Source organism: Citrus clementina, unplaced genomic scaffold, assembly GCF_000493195.1.
Source record: "Citrus clementina cultivar Clemenules unplaced genomic scaffold, Citrus_clementina_v1.0 scaffold_9, whole genome shotgun sequence".
NCBI lineage: Eukaryota > Viridiplantae > Streptophyta > Magnoliopsida > Sapindales > Rutaceae > Citrus > Citrus x clementina.
In genome coordinates, this window is record NW_006261964.1 from 23152307 (window position 1) to 23169125 (window position 16819).

Below are 16819 nucleotides of genomic sequence, written 5' to 3' on the forward strand. Positions count from 1 at the left end.
AAGATATGAATTTTTGAAATTTTGTCTTCAAATCTGAAATTTTTGGACAAGTTAGATGTTCTCGGAAATAAAATGCTTTTAAAATAGTTTCAGGCATCCAAAAATTATGAATTTTAATTATATGCTTTCTGAATGTGTCTACTATAATTAGAAAAAAAAAATTATTTCGAGTACTAGAGAATATTTTATGAATTTCCTAAGGGGTGGGGCTATTTGAACCCACCAAACAACTCATTAAAACCACTTTTGAAAATAATTTTTTATGATTAAAGTACCCTTCAATTAAATTACAGTTATGTTTTAGCCTAAAGGGCTACACATAATGTAATTTTGATGATAACAAACATATGTACTAAATGATTTAATAGATATTGTATTTTACATTTTCACTAGTTTTGAAGGGTAATATTTTTGCAAGTGAATCAAGTAAAATCAAGCTCAAGACACTCAAGGGACAACGACGAAATCAAGAATAAAGTTTAGAGCTCAACGGACAAATTAGTGCGATAAAATTCTTGTAAAGTCGGTATGATTTAATTGATGCATGATTTAGCATTTGAGAAGCTCAAGAGATTAATTTAATTAATTACTTTTTATAAACTAAAAGGTTTTTATTTTTATAAAATAAAGTACCTTGTGGTTTTGAGTAATTTGGACTTAAATGCTAAGTTTTGAAATCTTTTATTTTAATAAGTATTATTATTAAATTTCGGAGTTGGACCTTTTTACAAATATTTGAAATGTTTTGGGCTATACTATAATTTATGAATATTTTGGACTAAAGTGAAAGGTTTTGAGAATTTTGAAAAATATGGGGATTATGTTGAAAATGACTTTTTTGCGCAATAAGGGCTAGTTTTCGGGCTTTAACTATAAAAACTCAACTCCAACTTCATTTTAAGAACTAATGCAAGCATAAATAAGATCATATAACATATATTGAGCTTCCATTTCGCAAATCATCATTTATTGAATCATTATTGAGCTATAATTTGTTATCTACTCTTAAAGAGAGTTTCATTGTTGTGATTTTCATTTCTTATCAAATTGTGAGTGTACAAGTGTGAGAAACACTTGGGGTGAAGAGATTGGGGAGATAATCTCTTGTTGTAAAGGCCCATTGATACCTTGGAAGTCAATTGTAAACATTTAAAGCCTTGGGAGGCTTGGATAGTGAAATCCTCAAGCCGGGTGTGCTTGAAGGCGTGGACGTAGGCGGGGATAGTCGAACCACGTAAAAATCCTTGTGTTTGTTTTCTCTTCCCTTACTCTTTTAATATTGTGCTTGATTGAATTTATTGTTTTTGATTTGATTAAGGCAATAGATTAAATTGTTGTGTGAATTGTATTGCATAATTTTAAAACCTCAATTCATCCTCTCTCTTGGGTTGCATAACTTGCATTTCATTATGGACATTAAAATATAATAAAAAAGAAAAAATAGAATTTTTACTCTTTGAACCCATCTTCATATTCAACATAATTTTATCAAACCCTAATCATAAAATCCTAATTAAATTGTCATTAAATCCTAATCAATGAAGAGGTTTTATGGAGGAACACAACAAAATTGACAATTGTTTGAATCGATAACACTAACACGACTTAAAAGTGTTTAATTTACTCCCAAGTATAAGAGTGCCTAATTATACTATAGCTCGGTGAGTCCGAGGTTGATCCACAGAGTAATGATTTAATTTGTTTATTTAAATTTATCTAAAAAATGAAAATAAAATTTAAATGTATGCAATTTAATTTGAGAAAAAACTATGAAATTAAATTAGTTAGGGTTATAGATCCACTCTTAGTAATAAATACAATTTAATAAATTATTTTTATTTTATTGCCCGAAAGATTAATTGTATAAATTACAATTATTTTCCCATTAATTTTATTATGGATTAAGTACTTAATGTGTCAAAACTTAACTTGTCTACAATAAGTCAAAATACTATTTTATCATACTTTATACTAAGATATTAAGAATTGATCGTGCCAAACTCCCATATTTGTCTACAATAAATCAAAATTTCAAAATATAAAATATGGATAAAATTAACTAGAAAATAGTTTAATTTATATAATTAAAAATGAAATTTGATTAGATCATATTTTTTTACTAAGAGTTTTACCTTCCCATAACTATTAGTATTTAGCTAAACATAATTGAAATAAAGGGAATTATTAAAATTAAAAAAAACATAATTAAAAAAATATTTGAAAATTGAAAATAAAACTAATTTTATTTTATTGAAAATTTATTACAAAGAGAGATGTGAAGAAGAATTTGAGGGGAAATGAGAAGAAAAATTGTGGAGAGGTGTGTTCCCCCTCTCTTTATTTATACTAATAAATGATTAATCCACACCACATAAATAAATAAAGATAATTACATCTTAACTATACATTTGTCCCACTGACAAAAGATAAACTTAACTTAATTCACTCAAGCACATCTAAAACATTTCACTAACAATTATAATACCTAACATAGTAAAAATTTATAATTTCAGAATTACCACATTTACCGTGGTAAAAACTTATAAATTTAAAACAAAAGTATTGGATCCTCCTTGACAATGACGTAATTTCTTGGACTTCAAGATTCCAAATTTAACATCCGTATATTTGTTTGGAGCCTCAAATTGTGTAAAATTATTATTTTTATCTAATGAACACACAAAAATACACAAAATCAAATATTTAGAAAAATAATTAGAAATACATAATATATTATATAAATACAAATGTAAATCATATTATAAACACAAAATAATATTTTTACCCCTTAATAAACATACAATTTTTAACACTAATCAAACATGTATGAATACATCTCATTTTTCTTATGAAGTGGAAGAAACCCAGGCCTACAGTCCAAAAAATACAAGAACAAAAAAACACGAGCAACTGATATATATGCATGCATTCTTCTTGAACTTGATGGGCTTAGTGCTGAGATTGTCTATGACTAAAGGGCGGGAGATTTTCTTCTTGTGTGTTGTCTTCACCAGCTTTCCCGCAACTTCTCATCTTGATCGAATTCCAAACTTCAGCATCAATGGAACCTCACCTCTAGTTGGAGAAGCTTGGGTGAAAGGCAAAACCCTTCTTCAAAACAAAAAAAAAAAATTGTGAAACATTTATCAAGGGTTTATAAATGAATTTAATAGGTTTAATGAGTAAAATAACTACTATTATAAAAATTGGGTTTAATAAGGGTACATTAGGTACTTAACTAGGTTTATTGAGTAAAATTTAAAATTTAAAAATGTGAAGGTGGGCTTATTTAGTAAATGAGTTTAGTGAGTAGGTTGGTGAGTTCAAATAGCCTCACCCTTTCTTAAGTGATAAAGGTCTGTTTTAGTCAATGACAGACATTTTTGTTACTTTGGTGAAAGGTCAATATTCTGACTTGATTTTCACTTATGCTTATTTTTGTGAAATTTTGTATGCAATGCCATGCATGTTCATAGTACCTCTGTAAATTTTCATGGTTTTCTGACATGTGTATAGGTTATTAAAAACTAGCATGTGCAAGATACTCATGTTTATGTCTAGAATATGTTTAAGTATTGAGCTAGTATAAGTGCCTATGATTTAAGGATGATTGGGATTATGTTTAAGGTTAGAGATACTATTGATAATGATATTTTTATGATTATTATAGAATGTGGGTGAGCTCGTTGGTTTGTTCTTGAGGTATTGAGTTGATTGCTGCAGATTGAGATAAGTAGATTCATACATGGTACATGTACTCTATTATTCATTTACTTTTGATTCAATGTATGTATTATGTTGAAAAAATAGTATATGAAATTGATTTGTTTAGTTTATTACAATATTTTGTTAAGTAAAATCATTTTTTTAAAATTATTTATAAAAAAACTTGTTTTATAAATTGTCTTAAAAATGAAAGCTTTTGTTAAATTGTTTTAAGTCAAATATTGTGCATGGATTTACTTACCGAGTTGACGGCTCACCCCTCGTCTCTAGTATTTTGTAGATTGATTAGAGATGTGACTTGGGTATTTAGATGGAGATTTTTTTTTAGTGAATCTTTGGAGTTGCTTTAAAGATTAAATTTGGCTAGGTTTTTTATTTTAGATTAAAGACTTTTCTTTAGAGACTTTATTTCAAATGTTTTACGTAAAGATTCAGTTGGAGTATGAATAATGATTGTCTATCTTGAGGTTTATTAATAAGAATAAACGATGTGAGATTTCATTCCAATTTTACTCTTGTGCTTTCATGGGTAAAGTTTTTAGATGTTACAGACATCTAAATAAAAAATGAATAAAATATGGATATTTTTATTTGAGAAGAAATGTGGGCGAGGCTATTTCATTCTATTAAATTGTATTTTTATACCCATTTTTGGTTTAAATGTTCTCTTATTAATTTGCTAAAGTATTTTTTTTTATGGAATTAACTAATTAATTGAACACTGTTTTCTCTTTCTCTTGCTATTGCTCAGTTTCGTACACACCGTTTCACATATGTTCTTATTTCAATGTTCAATTGCAAGTGAATGTTAATGTTTGTCCATCAAAAATTGATAGATTTAGGTTTTCTATAGGCCATCATCAATTACAAACAAAACAAAACTCACTCTCAAAAAATAAATTTCAAGCAAAATTGACAGGCCATGAAAATTGAAAGCCACTACGTTTTCTTTTTACGTAAACTCTTTGAAAAGAAAAGTCATGATTCAAATGACATCGACATTCTTTGACCTTATTGAAAAAAGAACATTGATTGTGATGACATGAATTGTAAGCCTTACCTAAAAGATACTGATGGACCCGGAGATATGCATAAGGCTGCGCTCGATGAGAGTTTTATGTTAATAATTCAAGAAATGCAGTAATGATTTATTGAAAATTCAATTATAATTTAATAAGAAAGATTAAGAATCAACGTCCATCACAGACTGTGGGTGAGAATTTAGTTTGCATGATGTTAAGATAGAGAGAGAATATGCATCCGTAAAAGAAAGGTGAAAAAATAAAGAATAATTTTGACGGTTTAAAATTTTAAAATAAATATTTTTTTGTATCAAGTGTAGAAAGAGATTCAGTGGGCTCAAGTAGCCCCATCTAAGAAATATTTATGTAGGAAGATGTTTCAATAAAAGATTCTAAATTTATTAAATTTCGAAAGAATTCTTAAACCATATGAAGTCCATAATCCTAGACCAGATTAGTACTCATACATATACATACATATATGTATGTATGTATGTATGTATGTATAGTTATAGTTTTTCTCTAGTGTGTATATCTGTATTTTTTCAAATGTGCTTTTATAATTTTTTTATTAAAAAATCTCTTAAATACACTATATGATAAAATATATTGCATAAGAATGTGTATTTTACTTATTTTTTTCAGCTTATCTCTTACTGTAATAAGTTAACAATTTTGAGATCAGATTACTATGTAGAGCGAGAGATAAGTGCGCTAACAAGTAACAACTGGTCGTGAAAAGATTCTTGAAATTTCTTTAGGAATAGACTGAAAATTTAATTTGTGAGGATGGTAGCTGCGAAGTGCAGTACCGTGGGGGGCATGCAAAATCAACATTATGGGAGTCCGCATGGGAGTTCACATGGGCCCCCGTTGCGTCTGACCAGACCATCTTAATGATATGGACAGGGCCACAGCGGTTGATTTGGGTCGGTTTCGGATCCGTAAAAGTTTGAAAAAAATTAGGATTTGAAAAAATGTGGACCTGTACATTAGAAAATATGGATTCGGATATTAAAAATTAAGAAACAGACCTATGTGGATTTGTGGTGGTTTTAAAAAAATTTATGTGAATTTATGGTGTTTTTATTTGTGGATTTGTAGTGGTTTTAAACTTGAATTTATGTTATTTTTTATGTTTGATTTATGCTATGGCATTTTTATTTGTGGATTTATAGTGTTGATGTATGTTATTCTAAGTATTGTCTTGTTGATTGTTGAATTATAGTTAGATTTTATTAATTATTAGGTAAATTTGTTGAATTTTAAATTATATTCAAATTTAGTATTATGTGGATCTAAATATCTGAAAAATCTGCCCGCAATTCGCATGGGTATTACTGCATCTGAATCCACTTTTTTTTTTTTTTTGGGAATCCAAATGATCTGAATCTCAAAGTTTCAATGCGGATTTGGATCAGGATGCACTTACATCCGACTCTAAATCTAGATTTTGCCATCCTTGTTCAAACCATTCTAAATCAGTTTTATGTAGATTTAGAGCTCATCAAATCTATTTCTTAATTTTTTTTAATACTGATTATACATTAATTTATTATATTACATAGATATTTACAACTGTTATACATAACCGGGACTTACATTATTACATTAAATTCTATGAAGTATATGCGCAGACAAATAACCCTCACATTATTACATTAAATTTTATAAAGTATATGTCCAGACAAATAACCCTCACAGACGAAGGATATCTCTACTCCACTCGCATTTCGTAAGGGAGAAAATTTTTATAAATATTTTATTTTTTATTTTTTTATTTTAGCCCCCACAATACTTTTGTGGGTGCAACAACTCAATCACTCGCCCAAAGGCCGAGTGGTTATTTCTTAATGTTAAGAACAAAATTTTATATTGGTTAATAATAAATCGTGAGCTGAATATATAAAAATTAAGGAATCTTAAATTCATGGGTTTCTATTAGGGATGACAATTGTACCCGCAAACCCGCAAACCCGCCCAAACCCACCCGCCAAAACCCGCCCGTTGCGGGTAATTTTACCCGTTGCGGGCGGATTTAGTATTATAAATTAAAACCCGCACATGGATGCGGGTGGGTTTGGTATTAACCTTATATCCGGTGGATACCCGCATGGATATCCACTAAACCCGCAATATTTTTTTCAAATATTTTTAATTTAATTTTAATCTAAAAATGTATAAAGAAAATAATGTCATTAATTAAATTACCAAATAGCCAAAGGCTCAAAGTTGTGTATGTGTGTATGTGGCCTATATTCTATTCTAAAGTCATAATCTAAAGAAAACCAAAGGTATTTTCCTTCGAATTAGTATTTGAAAATATTAATCTTAATTATTATTATAGGCATTGTGTTGGATGAGTGCTTATGGTGGTGAATGAAATGAATATCTTCTGTTGGAGCTTGTTTTAAATGATAATATGAAATGTAATTATTATTTTTAGATACTAGTTTGTGTTTTTTAAATGGATTTGTGTAATTTATACTTAAAATTGAGAATTTGTGTTGAATTGATGTGGAAATTTTAATTTTTCATTTACATTATTTAAATATAAAATTGAGTATGTTATATGGAATTTGAGGTTATTATTATAAATTTATATATTAAACATTTGTGATTTTAAATACGGAAACCCGCAAAAAATCCGCCGGATACCATTGCGGGTTTGGTAATTGTTAAAACCCATTGCGGGTGGGTTTTTGTAAAAAAATTAAAACCCGCTGCGGGTTGCAGGTGGATTTGGTAATTTAAATTTTGTGCGGGTTTGGGTTTGGTAATGGCAAACCCGCTGCGGGCGGTGCCCATTGCCATCCCTAGTTTCTATATTTAATATCTAAAAGAAAATTTAACTTTCATAATAAAAAATAAGGGTTCTTCAAACAAAATGAAGAGTGATAGAATCAGATCAATTCCCTAATTTGGTGGTAAATCCTTTACCCAATGAAAGTAAATGAAGGGGACATATTATCCATTCAAAACAAAATATCATTAAATGCAGGCTTTCTAGGTAGTTGCTCCTACAGAACTAAAGCGATATAAAATTATTGGTTGAGTAAAGATATAGAAGTCAATGGAATTAGCGAGAATAATAATGTTTTTTTATGCTAGGCCACAGACATCACAGAGAGCTTATGTTTCTAGTGCTACGCTCTTAAAATTAAATTCAGAAATTTCACATACCATACATTTACGAAAATGTTGTATCCTTACTTTGTAATGTTTGTTTGTATTACTTCAAATCTTTTTGCTACTATGCATCTTTAATTTTTTTTCCCATCTCTTTCTTTCTTTATTCCCCCCCCCCCCCCCCTTCCAATTTGCTTCAAGAGTCATTGAAATACTCAACTTAATTAAGATTAACATATAACGATCGTTTTCAAGAACATTAAAATTTCGATTAATGTGAAATGGACCAGCAAGTGTGATGTTGAATTAAGCATCTTTGCTCGCCTGCCGCAGTTGGCAAGATGCATAATTCATCATCGATCTAAATTTAACCAGCATCAAACAAATTAAAAAGCATAAATGGGGGACGGCTGCTAGCCGGCTAGCCACATGAAAATTCCATTTATTTGGTTTCTTGTAATAATTCTGATGACTATAATACAATGCGTGAAGGTTCAAGCTCTGTGGGGTTTATCCTTGCATCTCTTAATCGTTACCACTCAAATAATTTTAGGAGTTGTAAGAAACTGATTTTAAGTCAACTGACAGTTACAATCAACTGAACTTAGACGCTGCCTCAATTCACGCATTTACTAAAGATTTATGGAGCATTCAATTGCTTGAAACCAAAACTTGTGGACATAATTTTATTGCGATTATGAATTTATGATAGGACCGGAGATGTATAAATAGGACCGCTCTGGCATAGCGCATAACAACTCCTCTGCACGACTCGCATTGATAAATTTTGGACTGGCCAAACAAGAGAGCCCGAATTGATTCATGCTGGGCTCAAATTCTAAGCACAAAGCACTCAACGGTCCACCACCAAAGCATGAACGATTAATTAATTAATTTCTATTTTTTTGCTTCAAGTCATCTCCTTAATTATTAGAATTAAATTTTCCTCAAATTTTGTCTTATATAAATATTATTAAGTTTGGGAAAAAAAAAAGGAAAAAAAGAAAGAAAGAAAGAGGAAGCCAGAAAGGCAGAAACCTAACACAACAGGAATAGTAAGGGATCAAATGATCAAATAGACTATGCCCAACTTGCTTCTTTAGGATTATGCCTAACAACTTAATTATCAGAGTAACACACACAAATTAAAATATTTCACAAAGGACGCAACAAGTAGAAGCAATAACAGTTAAAAACTGAAAAAGGGTAATGAACTACAAACAGCAATCCAACTTTCCTAGGTTACTGTACAAGATCATTATTTTAAACTTTATTAGGTAAAACAATGTAAATAAATTAAGCATAAATTGAAAAATAAACTTGTATTAGCTCCTCTCTGTCTCTCTCCCCCTTCTCTCTGTCTCTCTGTCTCTCTCTCTCTTCACTTTTTTTGACTTTTTGTCAATATTTGTAAATTAAAGGTTGCAATGCAGTCAACTGCACAAAGACAAAACAGTCAAGAAAATAAGTACGAAAATCCTCGTAAATAGGATGCTGACAGATTCTGAATACATCAACGTGAGGGCAGTTCAAACCACTCAAGATGCTTGTTTCACGGTGTTGTTATTCATGCGCTCTACATTTTACGGGCTGCAAAGGTTTTTAAGATCCTCTTCCTTGGCATACCAGTTTGGTATTATCTTTGAGACATGAGGATAAAGATCCTTGTACGAATTTCTGATTGTCCCCTCAGCAACTCCAGTAGCAACAGAAATATCTGCATTTATGCAACTTCCATTTAAATATATGCACAAAGAAGACCCAAAAACACCACGATGAATCAGAGTACCAGTAGGGTTTTAATCAGAGCATGTTACTAGTGACATGAAAGGTCAGACATGTGAAGTAAACCATTAGAGTTGTGACATCAAACATTAACTTGTGAAACAAATAGAGTTATATGACTACAAGTCGTGTGTTTTCAGTAATATTACCAGTCCCATCAATTCTAAAAGATACAGTCGGACCTCATGTTAGCACCTAAAATTGTTTAGGAAACATCTACTTTAAATTAAACAAAGGGAAATTATCCTCTAGCCGAAAGTGCAAGCCGACGAGTTTCTGACAAAATGTCTCTGCACAACCTCAAGTTCTACTTTTATATCAACCAACCTCTTTTCCGTTAACGCCGTTAGCCACCATTAAATAATCCACATTAAAAGACTATTTTGACCCTAGATTCAGTTAAGAAAGTAAAAAGACGATTTTAACCGTTTTTCATTTCAGGGACAAAATAGTCTTTTATGTTTGATTATTTAACAGTGACTAACTGAGTTAACTTTAACAGTGAATAACAGAGTTAACGAAAAAGTGGTTGGTTGATATAAACTTAAAAATTGAGTTGGTGCAAAGATATTTTCAGGAACTTATGTGGTTACTTGTACTTTCGAAATTCTTTAGGTGATTGCAGGATAATTTCCCATTAAACAACTAAAATGAAAATGTATCAAACCTTTGAGCGGCTTCTTGTCATCTGAAAGCTGAGTTATAATATAAATAACTGCAGCTGCAATTGATATTGGGCTCCTCCTGCAAAGAATGATCAATCAACTTAAGAAGTTAGGGAAAAATATAGCAAATACCATAAAGGATACACTATCAGTTGCATCTATCAAATTAATTTAATAGTAATACGAAACTCGCTAATGAATTTGAAAAACTTCTTTTCCTCTAAGATGAGGCTCCTTACATGGGATTAGCTACATCAGTCACATAAAAGATTATGAACCACGAAGCTATGTATATTATGCTGCATATGGTACAAGGATGTGCCAGTGAGTTCAGGCACATTAAATATTGACATATGAAACCTATCATAGGCTGCAAAGTCATTTAATAAAAAAATTCTCAATCATTTAATTCCTTGAGCCTTTCCAAAGTACACGCAAACAGTATCATCACGATGAGCAAGCCAATTGATTTATGATATTGGAAACACAAATACCTGAGAGTTACAAGTCAAAATAACTTGTTCTTTTTCAATAAACTAAAGCTTCCTTGTGTAAAATCTGAAGATAAACCATCTTCTATACTGTAAACTGGGACAACCCAGTTAACTTGGGTAAATGAGAATAACAAGAGCAAATCAAGGCAAATTTTAGATACATGCAGAAGCTCAACCACAAAACTGAGTCAACACTACAAGAACAGGGAGTACTTTGCAATCGTGTTAACAACTCCTGACATTATTTCTCTATTATAGAAATCCCATCAAAATCCTCGTTAACATCCTGACAGCTAAAGATATCACCAGGAAATTTTTGAAAACCTCAAAACCATTGAAATAAAAAACACTAAATATCCAATCAACTTCTAAGGCTGCTTCTTCTAATCAAATTTCTTCTTCGTTTTACAAAAAATATATCTGATTCATTCTAGACAATTCAATTCTAGCCTGTGAACCAAAAGTAAAACTAAACCATCTGATATCCAAAAGAAAATTTAAAACTTGAATGGAATTGGTAATATTCAAGCAAAACAATACTTTAACTTTTATATTTACCATGATAATGCAAGGATAAGTTATGAATACCTTATATCAAACTCCTCGGACTTCTGAACAGCTTCTTGGGCAGCTTTAACAGCTTGATTATTCATACCCAAATTGGAACAGAAGCGCCTCTAAACATTCAATCAGAAATTGATATCAGTAGCCAGAATATATAGTTAGAAACAAGCAAATTAAATGCTATTGTTTTCGATGAAAAACAATAAAGTAATTACTCCAAAAAGTTTATTTCTAGACAGATAAAAAGAAAAAATTCCCACCATAAAGTCCCCAGCATGTATAGTTCCCATCTCCACTGACTGACCAGTCTCCAAACCCAGCTGTTTCACAATGTATTCTTTTGCTCGGCCAATTTCCTTCTTTGTAGCTCCATTGGCGACAGAGCAGATTTCTAGTTGAAATCCATAGGTTCAATGAAGCTCATACACAAATGGAAAGATAAATGAGGAAGCATCCAGATGTTAAGAGAATCTTAGGCTGTACCCTTAACAGTGCGTGGCTTGTCTTCTTGTCGACAAGCAATGTACAGGCAAGCAGCCAATAATGCGTCTTGATTTCTGCCTCTACTAGACTTTTGATCTTCCACCTTCTTATATATCTCATTTGCCCGATCCTTCAATACAATTAGAAAGATAGTATCAGAGAAGATCAAACATTTGAATCTCAAGCACGTCAAAGCTAAAAAGAGGAAGAAATGACAAAAAAGCCACCAATCAAACATTTTTGACATAAGTGGAAAGTATAGCAAATTTCTTTTCCTTTGTCATTGCTTTCACAGAAGAAAAGAAATTATTGAATAGTTATTCCACTTTCATAATATTTTCTTCCAGGAAACATCATATGATGCTGGGAGGCAATTTGCACTCTCCTCCGATCCCAACCCATCCTTTCCAAAAAGGAAAAAATCAATGAAAGCTAGATCACTGAAAATCATCAGGTGATTTTCATTTCTTTTAAAAGATTGGGTGTTCAATTACACTATTTTCACCACTTCTGTGTATATATTCAATTTCACAATAGCCCTCTGATATCTTTATTTCTGACCTCTGAAAGGGCACGACAGGTTACATTAATGAAACAGCATAACATCTCATACATATGATTGTTTTTGCCAGTCATCTATAAGATCTGCAGTAAGTCTGCACTGATAATACCTGGGCAACTAGTTTTGCATGAAGAAATAAGTTCACAGGATACTACAACACATTAAGGCACATTCGTAGGCACACTTATTCACATATGCTACTGATAGTAAGATTATTTCCAAGGCTTCTCAGTCTCATCATAGTAAGAATTTTCGATGCTCTTGCCATGATTACACAATCTATGCGCAGACATAAGGAAAACAGTGAAGGTACAACATGAGTATTGAATTCTTTTCCAAATTTTTCTATCATAACCGAAAATTTTCCTTCCACAATTGAAATTACCATTAATAGAACTATTACATCCAATGATGGAGCTCGATAACCAATTTGTGATTCTTAGTTGCAGAAAGCACAGATGGATTCAAGCATAACAGAAATAAATTTTAAAAAAAAAATTACGAATAGATTCTTTAATTAACATCTGACGATCATGTCAGAATCAAATGTCATCTATTACTAGATAATAGAAGTCTCTCTCTTGAGTGCATTAAATACACACAGGGACTGGGATAATTAATAATGCCCAGTGATCCTTTGACATGTTAACAAATATACAAATGGTGCTGAATATTTGACTACCATTGTTAGAGGTTATGCTTTGTCCACATATGTCTCCAACTTTTTTACACTTTCAGTTCTAACTTGCTATAATCTCCCTCCTCTTTGATATTATAGTCAACCCAGTTACTTTAACTAGCTCAAACCTCAGGCAGAAACACACTCTAGAATATTCTACTTGCAATCACTTTTATCAAGAACATTATAGTTATTCATTTATCTGCTGCATGTTGAACTTCTGTAACCTCGTACAAAAGGAAATATTTCGTGTCATTTCAAATATACAATTTCCAACCTAACTAATCTTCAAAATGAGACAAATACTAAGTTGCTTCCTTGTTTTGTATGTTTATGTCCCAAAAAAATCACAGGAAATGAAGTTATTATGTATGTGTGCTAACAATTATAAGAATGTATTTAAATTGCAGTACTAGATGCCCCTGTTATACTTATTATTTTTGTACCCATAGTCATCACCACCGATCAAATTCTCTAGCTTCATCCTTGAATTCACATATATACTTTACTAAACATTGAAAAAAATCTGAATAATAAGTTAAGTCCTATCACCATAAACATACATAAGTTGATGAGCTATTCCTAATAAAAGTTTGCCCTTAAGAGAGTATCAAAACATCTATGATCACATAATTATCAAGATAATGAGTATCGTACCTTAATGGTTGCAACGAGGCCTAACCTGAAACATAAAGTCCACACCACGTCAGCAAAAAGGAACAACATTGCATCAATCAAAAAATCACATACTTCTCATTGCCTATTGTTATTTTCAAATTCCAAGCTCCCACATGCGTATACAAACTAAGCTGATTATTAAAAAAAAAAAACACTTCCGTACGGAAAGAACTAACATTCGCAGTTGCAGAATTAGCTAAAGATTCAAACTTTTAGCTCAAAATATGACGATCATAAAATCAACTAACAAAATTAATAACCGATCCAAGATCCATATTAAAAAAATTCGATCCATCCGCCTACGCATACCTATCAGACATGGTAGCAATTGTTTTAAAAGCCAAAATCAAGCCGCGATCCGGATTCGAGCCGCGATTCTGCCAGCGTCCGAGCGACGACGACAAGAATTCTCCGGAAGCTCCATTAGGCTTGGCGATGACGGTGGAGAGGCCGCCGTCGGCCAGGAGCGGGTTGGTGGGGCCGCCGACACGGACGGGGTCGTTGTCGCCGGATTCGTTGGCGAAGGTACGCCACTCGGAGGTCTCGTCGATGGAGTGCGACTCCAACACGAGGCCGCACTCCGAGCACACCGTGTCCCCCGCCGAGTGGTCGAACACCACCTCCGTGTGCTTCTTGCAGTCCGAGCAAAAGGCGTCCGTCATTTCCCCTTCGATTTAATTTAATCCCCTACGTATTTCCGTTTCCTCTTTTAATTTTTTAAAATTATTTAAATTTTTAATTTTAATTTAATATTATAGCCCTGTTCTTTGGGATTCCGGTGGAATTGTTGTGCGAAACTTTTTAGGTGAAGAAATGAAGAGAGGAAGAAAGAGGAAGGGGGAATTGAATTGTGAGAAAGAGGTCCGTATTCCGTAGCGATATTTATAGACGGAGTAATAACGTACGGGTCCTTAATTAATTTATTTTTTTTCTACGAAACTTTCAATTTATTTACATTAGATATTTAGTAGTGTCAGCCAATCACGAACTTAATAAAAGAAACATGCATAGAGACGAGACGACAAACCTCACCCAACTTCGTCCAGTAAATACGTACTTTTATCCCTTACTATTACTTGAAGAGTTAAATTTAGGCGACTATTGGTGCATTCCCATAGCATATTCTCAGTCAATTGAATTGTTTTAAGACGGTGTTGAATGATTCCGTTGAATTTAAAAATTTGGCCAATCAATGAGAGTTGTGAAAGAGTTGTTTACTTAGAGAATGGGTTGTAAGAGACTGCAATGGTTGAAAATGAAGTTGTGTATCAGAGATAGTTAAGGTCGTTACCAATAAAGATCCTAATGTGAGAAGAAGATTGATGAAGAGAAAATTTTTTGAGGATATTATGTTTCCTCAACTGTATATTTTTTTCCATAGTCTTTATTTTGAGTGACGACCTCTTTATATAAGAGAAGTAATTAGAAAAATAATTAAGTTAGAAAAATTTATTTCTTAGCTTGTAGAATTTTAGCGAGAATTAAAATTTATTTGTCCTATTAATTCTTATTTATATTAGGATATATTTGTTGATATAAATTCTTGGACTCTAGGATCTATTTATTTATATCATTGAGTCTGGTTAGATAATGTTCTTACTTAAAAGAAATTTAAAAGATTAGGAATCCAATTTTGCTCTTATTTATTTATAATTTGATTTTTTTAAAAACATAGTTACTAAGTTACATTACATTTGACCTAAATATGTTGTTCGATAACCCCTTAATTGTTTGATTGATAAGCAACAACTTATTTATAAAGATTTAGATTGATATGTAACTTAACAAGATTTTTTTTTTTTCTTTTAACTGATAGATGTAAGAATTAGAATACCACGAAATCGGTGAATGGAAACTGTCATTTCATTTGGTACCAATTAGGTGGGAGATTAGAGGAAATGTTGGTTCGCAATTACGGAACTTTGTGTCGCGAGTCAAGACCGTCGGCTGGTCGTGGCGGCTCGAAGTTTCATGCGTTGTCAAGACTCGAGGAGTCTGGCACAAAACTCAAAATGGTCTTGATTGGGTTATAATGCATCTCATCGTCCACTAGATCGTCTCTATCTTCAATATTTTGACGTTTTTTTAGATCTTTCCACTTACAGTGATTACTTTCCCTGTTGTGAGGATTTTGTCGGTACTCTTGAGGATGAGATTGTGAGTGGGTGGCAAAATAAATTCACAAATTAAATTTGTGATGAATCTTAAATAAATTGGGTTAAAATTTAATATATTTGAATACAATTTGTTTATTAAACACGAGTTATTGAATTCATTAATCGGAAAAACTAAGTTTTTTCTTTCTCTTTTTTTTTGGTTTTAACAATTTAACTTCCTTTGCAAGCAAATCCTGCAGTGCAACTTCAACAGATTTCAATTCTTCTTCTAATTACATAATTAGATAACGGTAGACATCTTTGTGACTAATGTGGATAGAATAAATATTTCTCTAATATTAGTAAAAGTAAAAATTTAAATTATATAATAACAAGATTGATATAAAATAATTTTAATTAATTTTTAATTGTAAGTATCGATAAATTAAGGAAAGCTAAAAAGAAAAAGAAAAAGAGACATTTTGAACCCAACAATTTTTCTTTATACACAAAATGTCACACTCCTTACCCAATCTTTCTGGTGAAGGAGATTGAATTGGAAGATGTGAAAGAGCTTTGAGTTCAATGGCTTATAATAGTCTTCTATGAAATTGTCTTAAAAAAAGGGAAAGAAGCATTTACACCCTCAAAATTTAGAGAATTAATCACAAATATTTATAAAAAAGACACTAAAATTTATTTTTGATCATAATACCCTTTGAATTTAATAATTAAAAACTTGACTTTAAATTTTTTTTAATTAAAACAAATTTAATATAAATAATATAATTTGTTTGGTAGACTGATAATGTTAAATTATTTTTAACATTTAAAATAATATTAAAATTTTAAATCATTATAATTTTTTATTAATATATTTGTATTTATTATAAAGATTTTAAATAAATATTTGGGTTAAATAAATTTCATAATTAA

The 16819-nt window shown here is 31.3% G+C and overlaps 1 protein-coding gene across 1 annotated transcript; it reads right to left on the reverse strand.

Moving 5' to 3' along the window:
- Positions 1-9272: 9272 nt before the first annotated feature.
- Positions 9273-14694, reverse strand: LOC18032930 (transcription initiation factor IIB-2). The gene is made up of 7 exons (XM_006421241.2): positions 14097-14694; positions 13767-13791; positions 11869-11998; positions 11646-11776; positions 11410-11498; positions 10330-10406; positions 9273-9594 (listed from the first exon to the last, which is right to left on the reverse strand). Exons 1-7 carry the CDS (start codon positions 14447-14449, stop codon positions 9461-9463), a joined length of 939 nt encoding a protein of 312 aa, XP_006421304.1. The 5' UTR covers positions 14450-14694; the 3' UTR covers positions 9273-9460.
- Positions 14695-16819: the final 2125 nt, after the last annotated feature.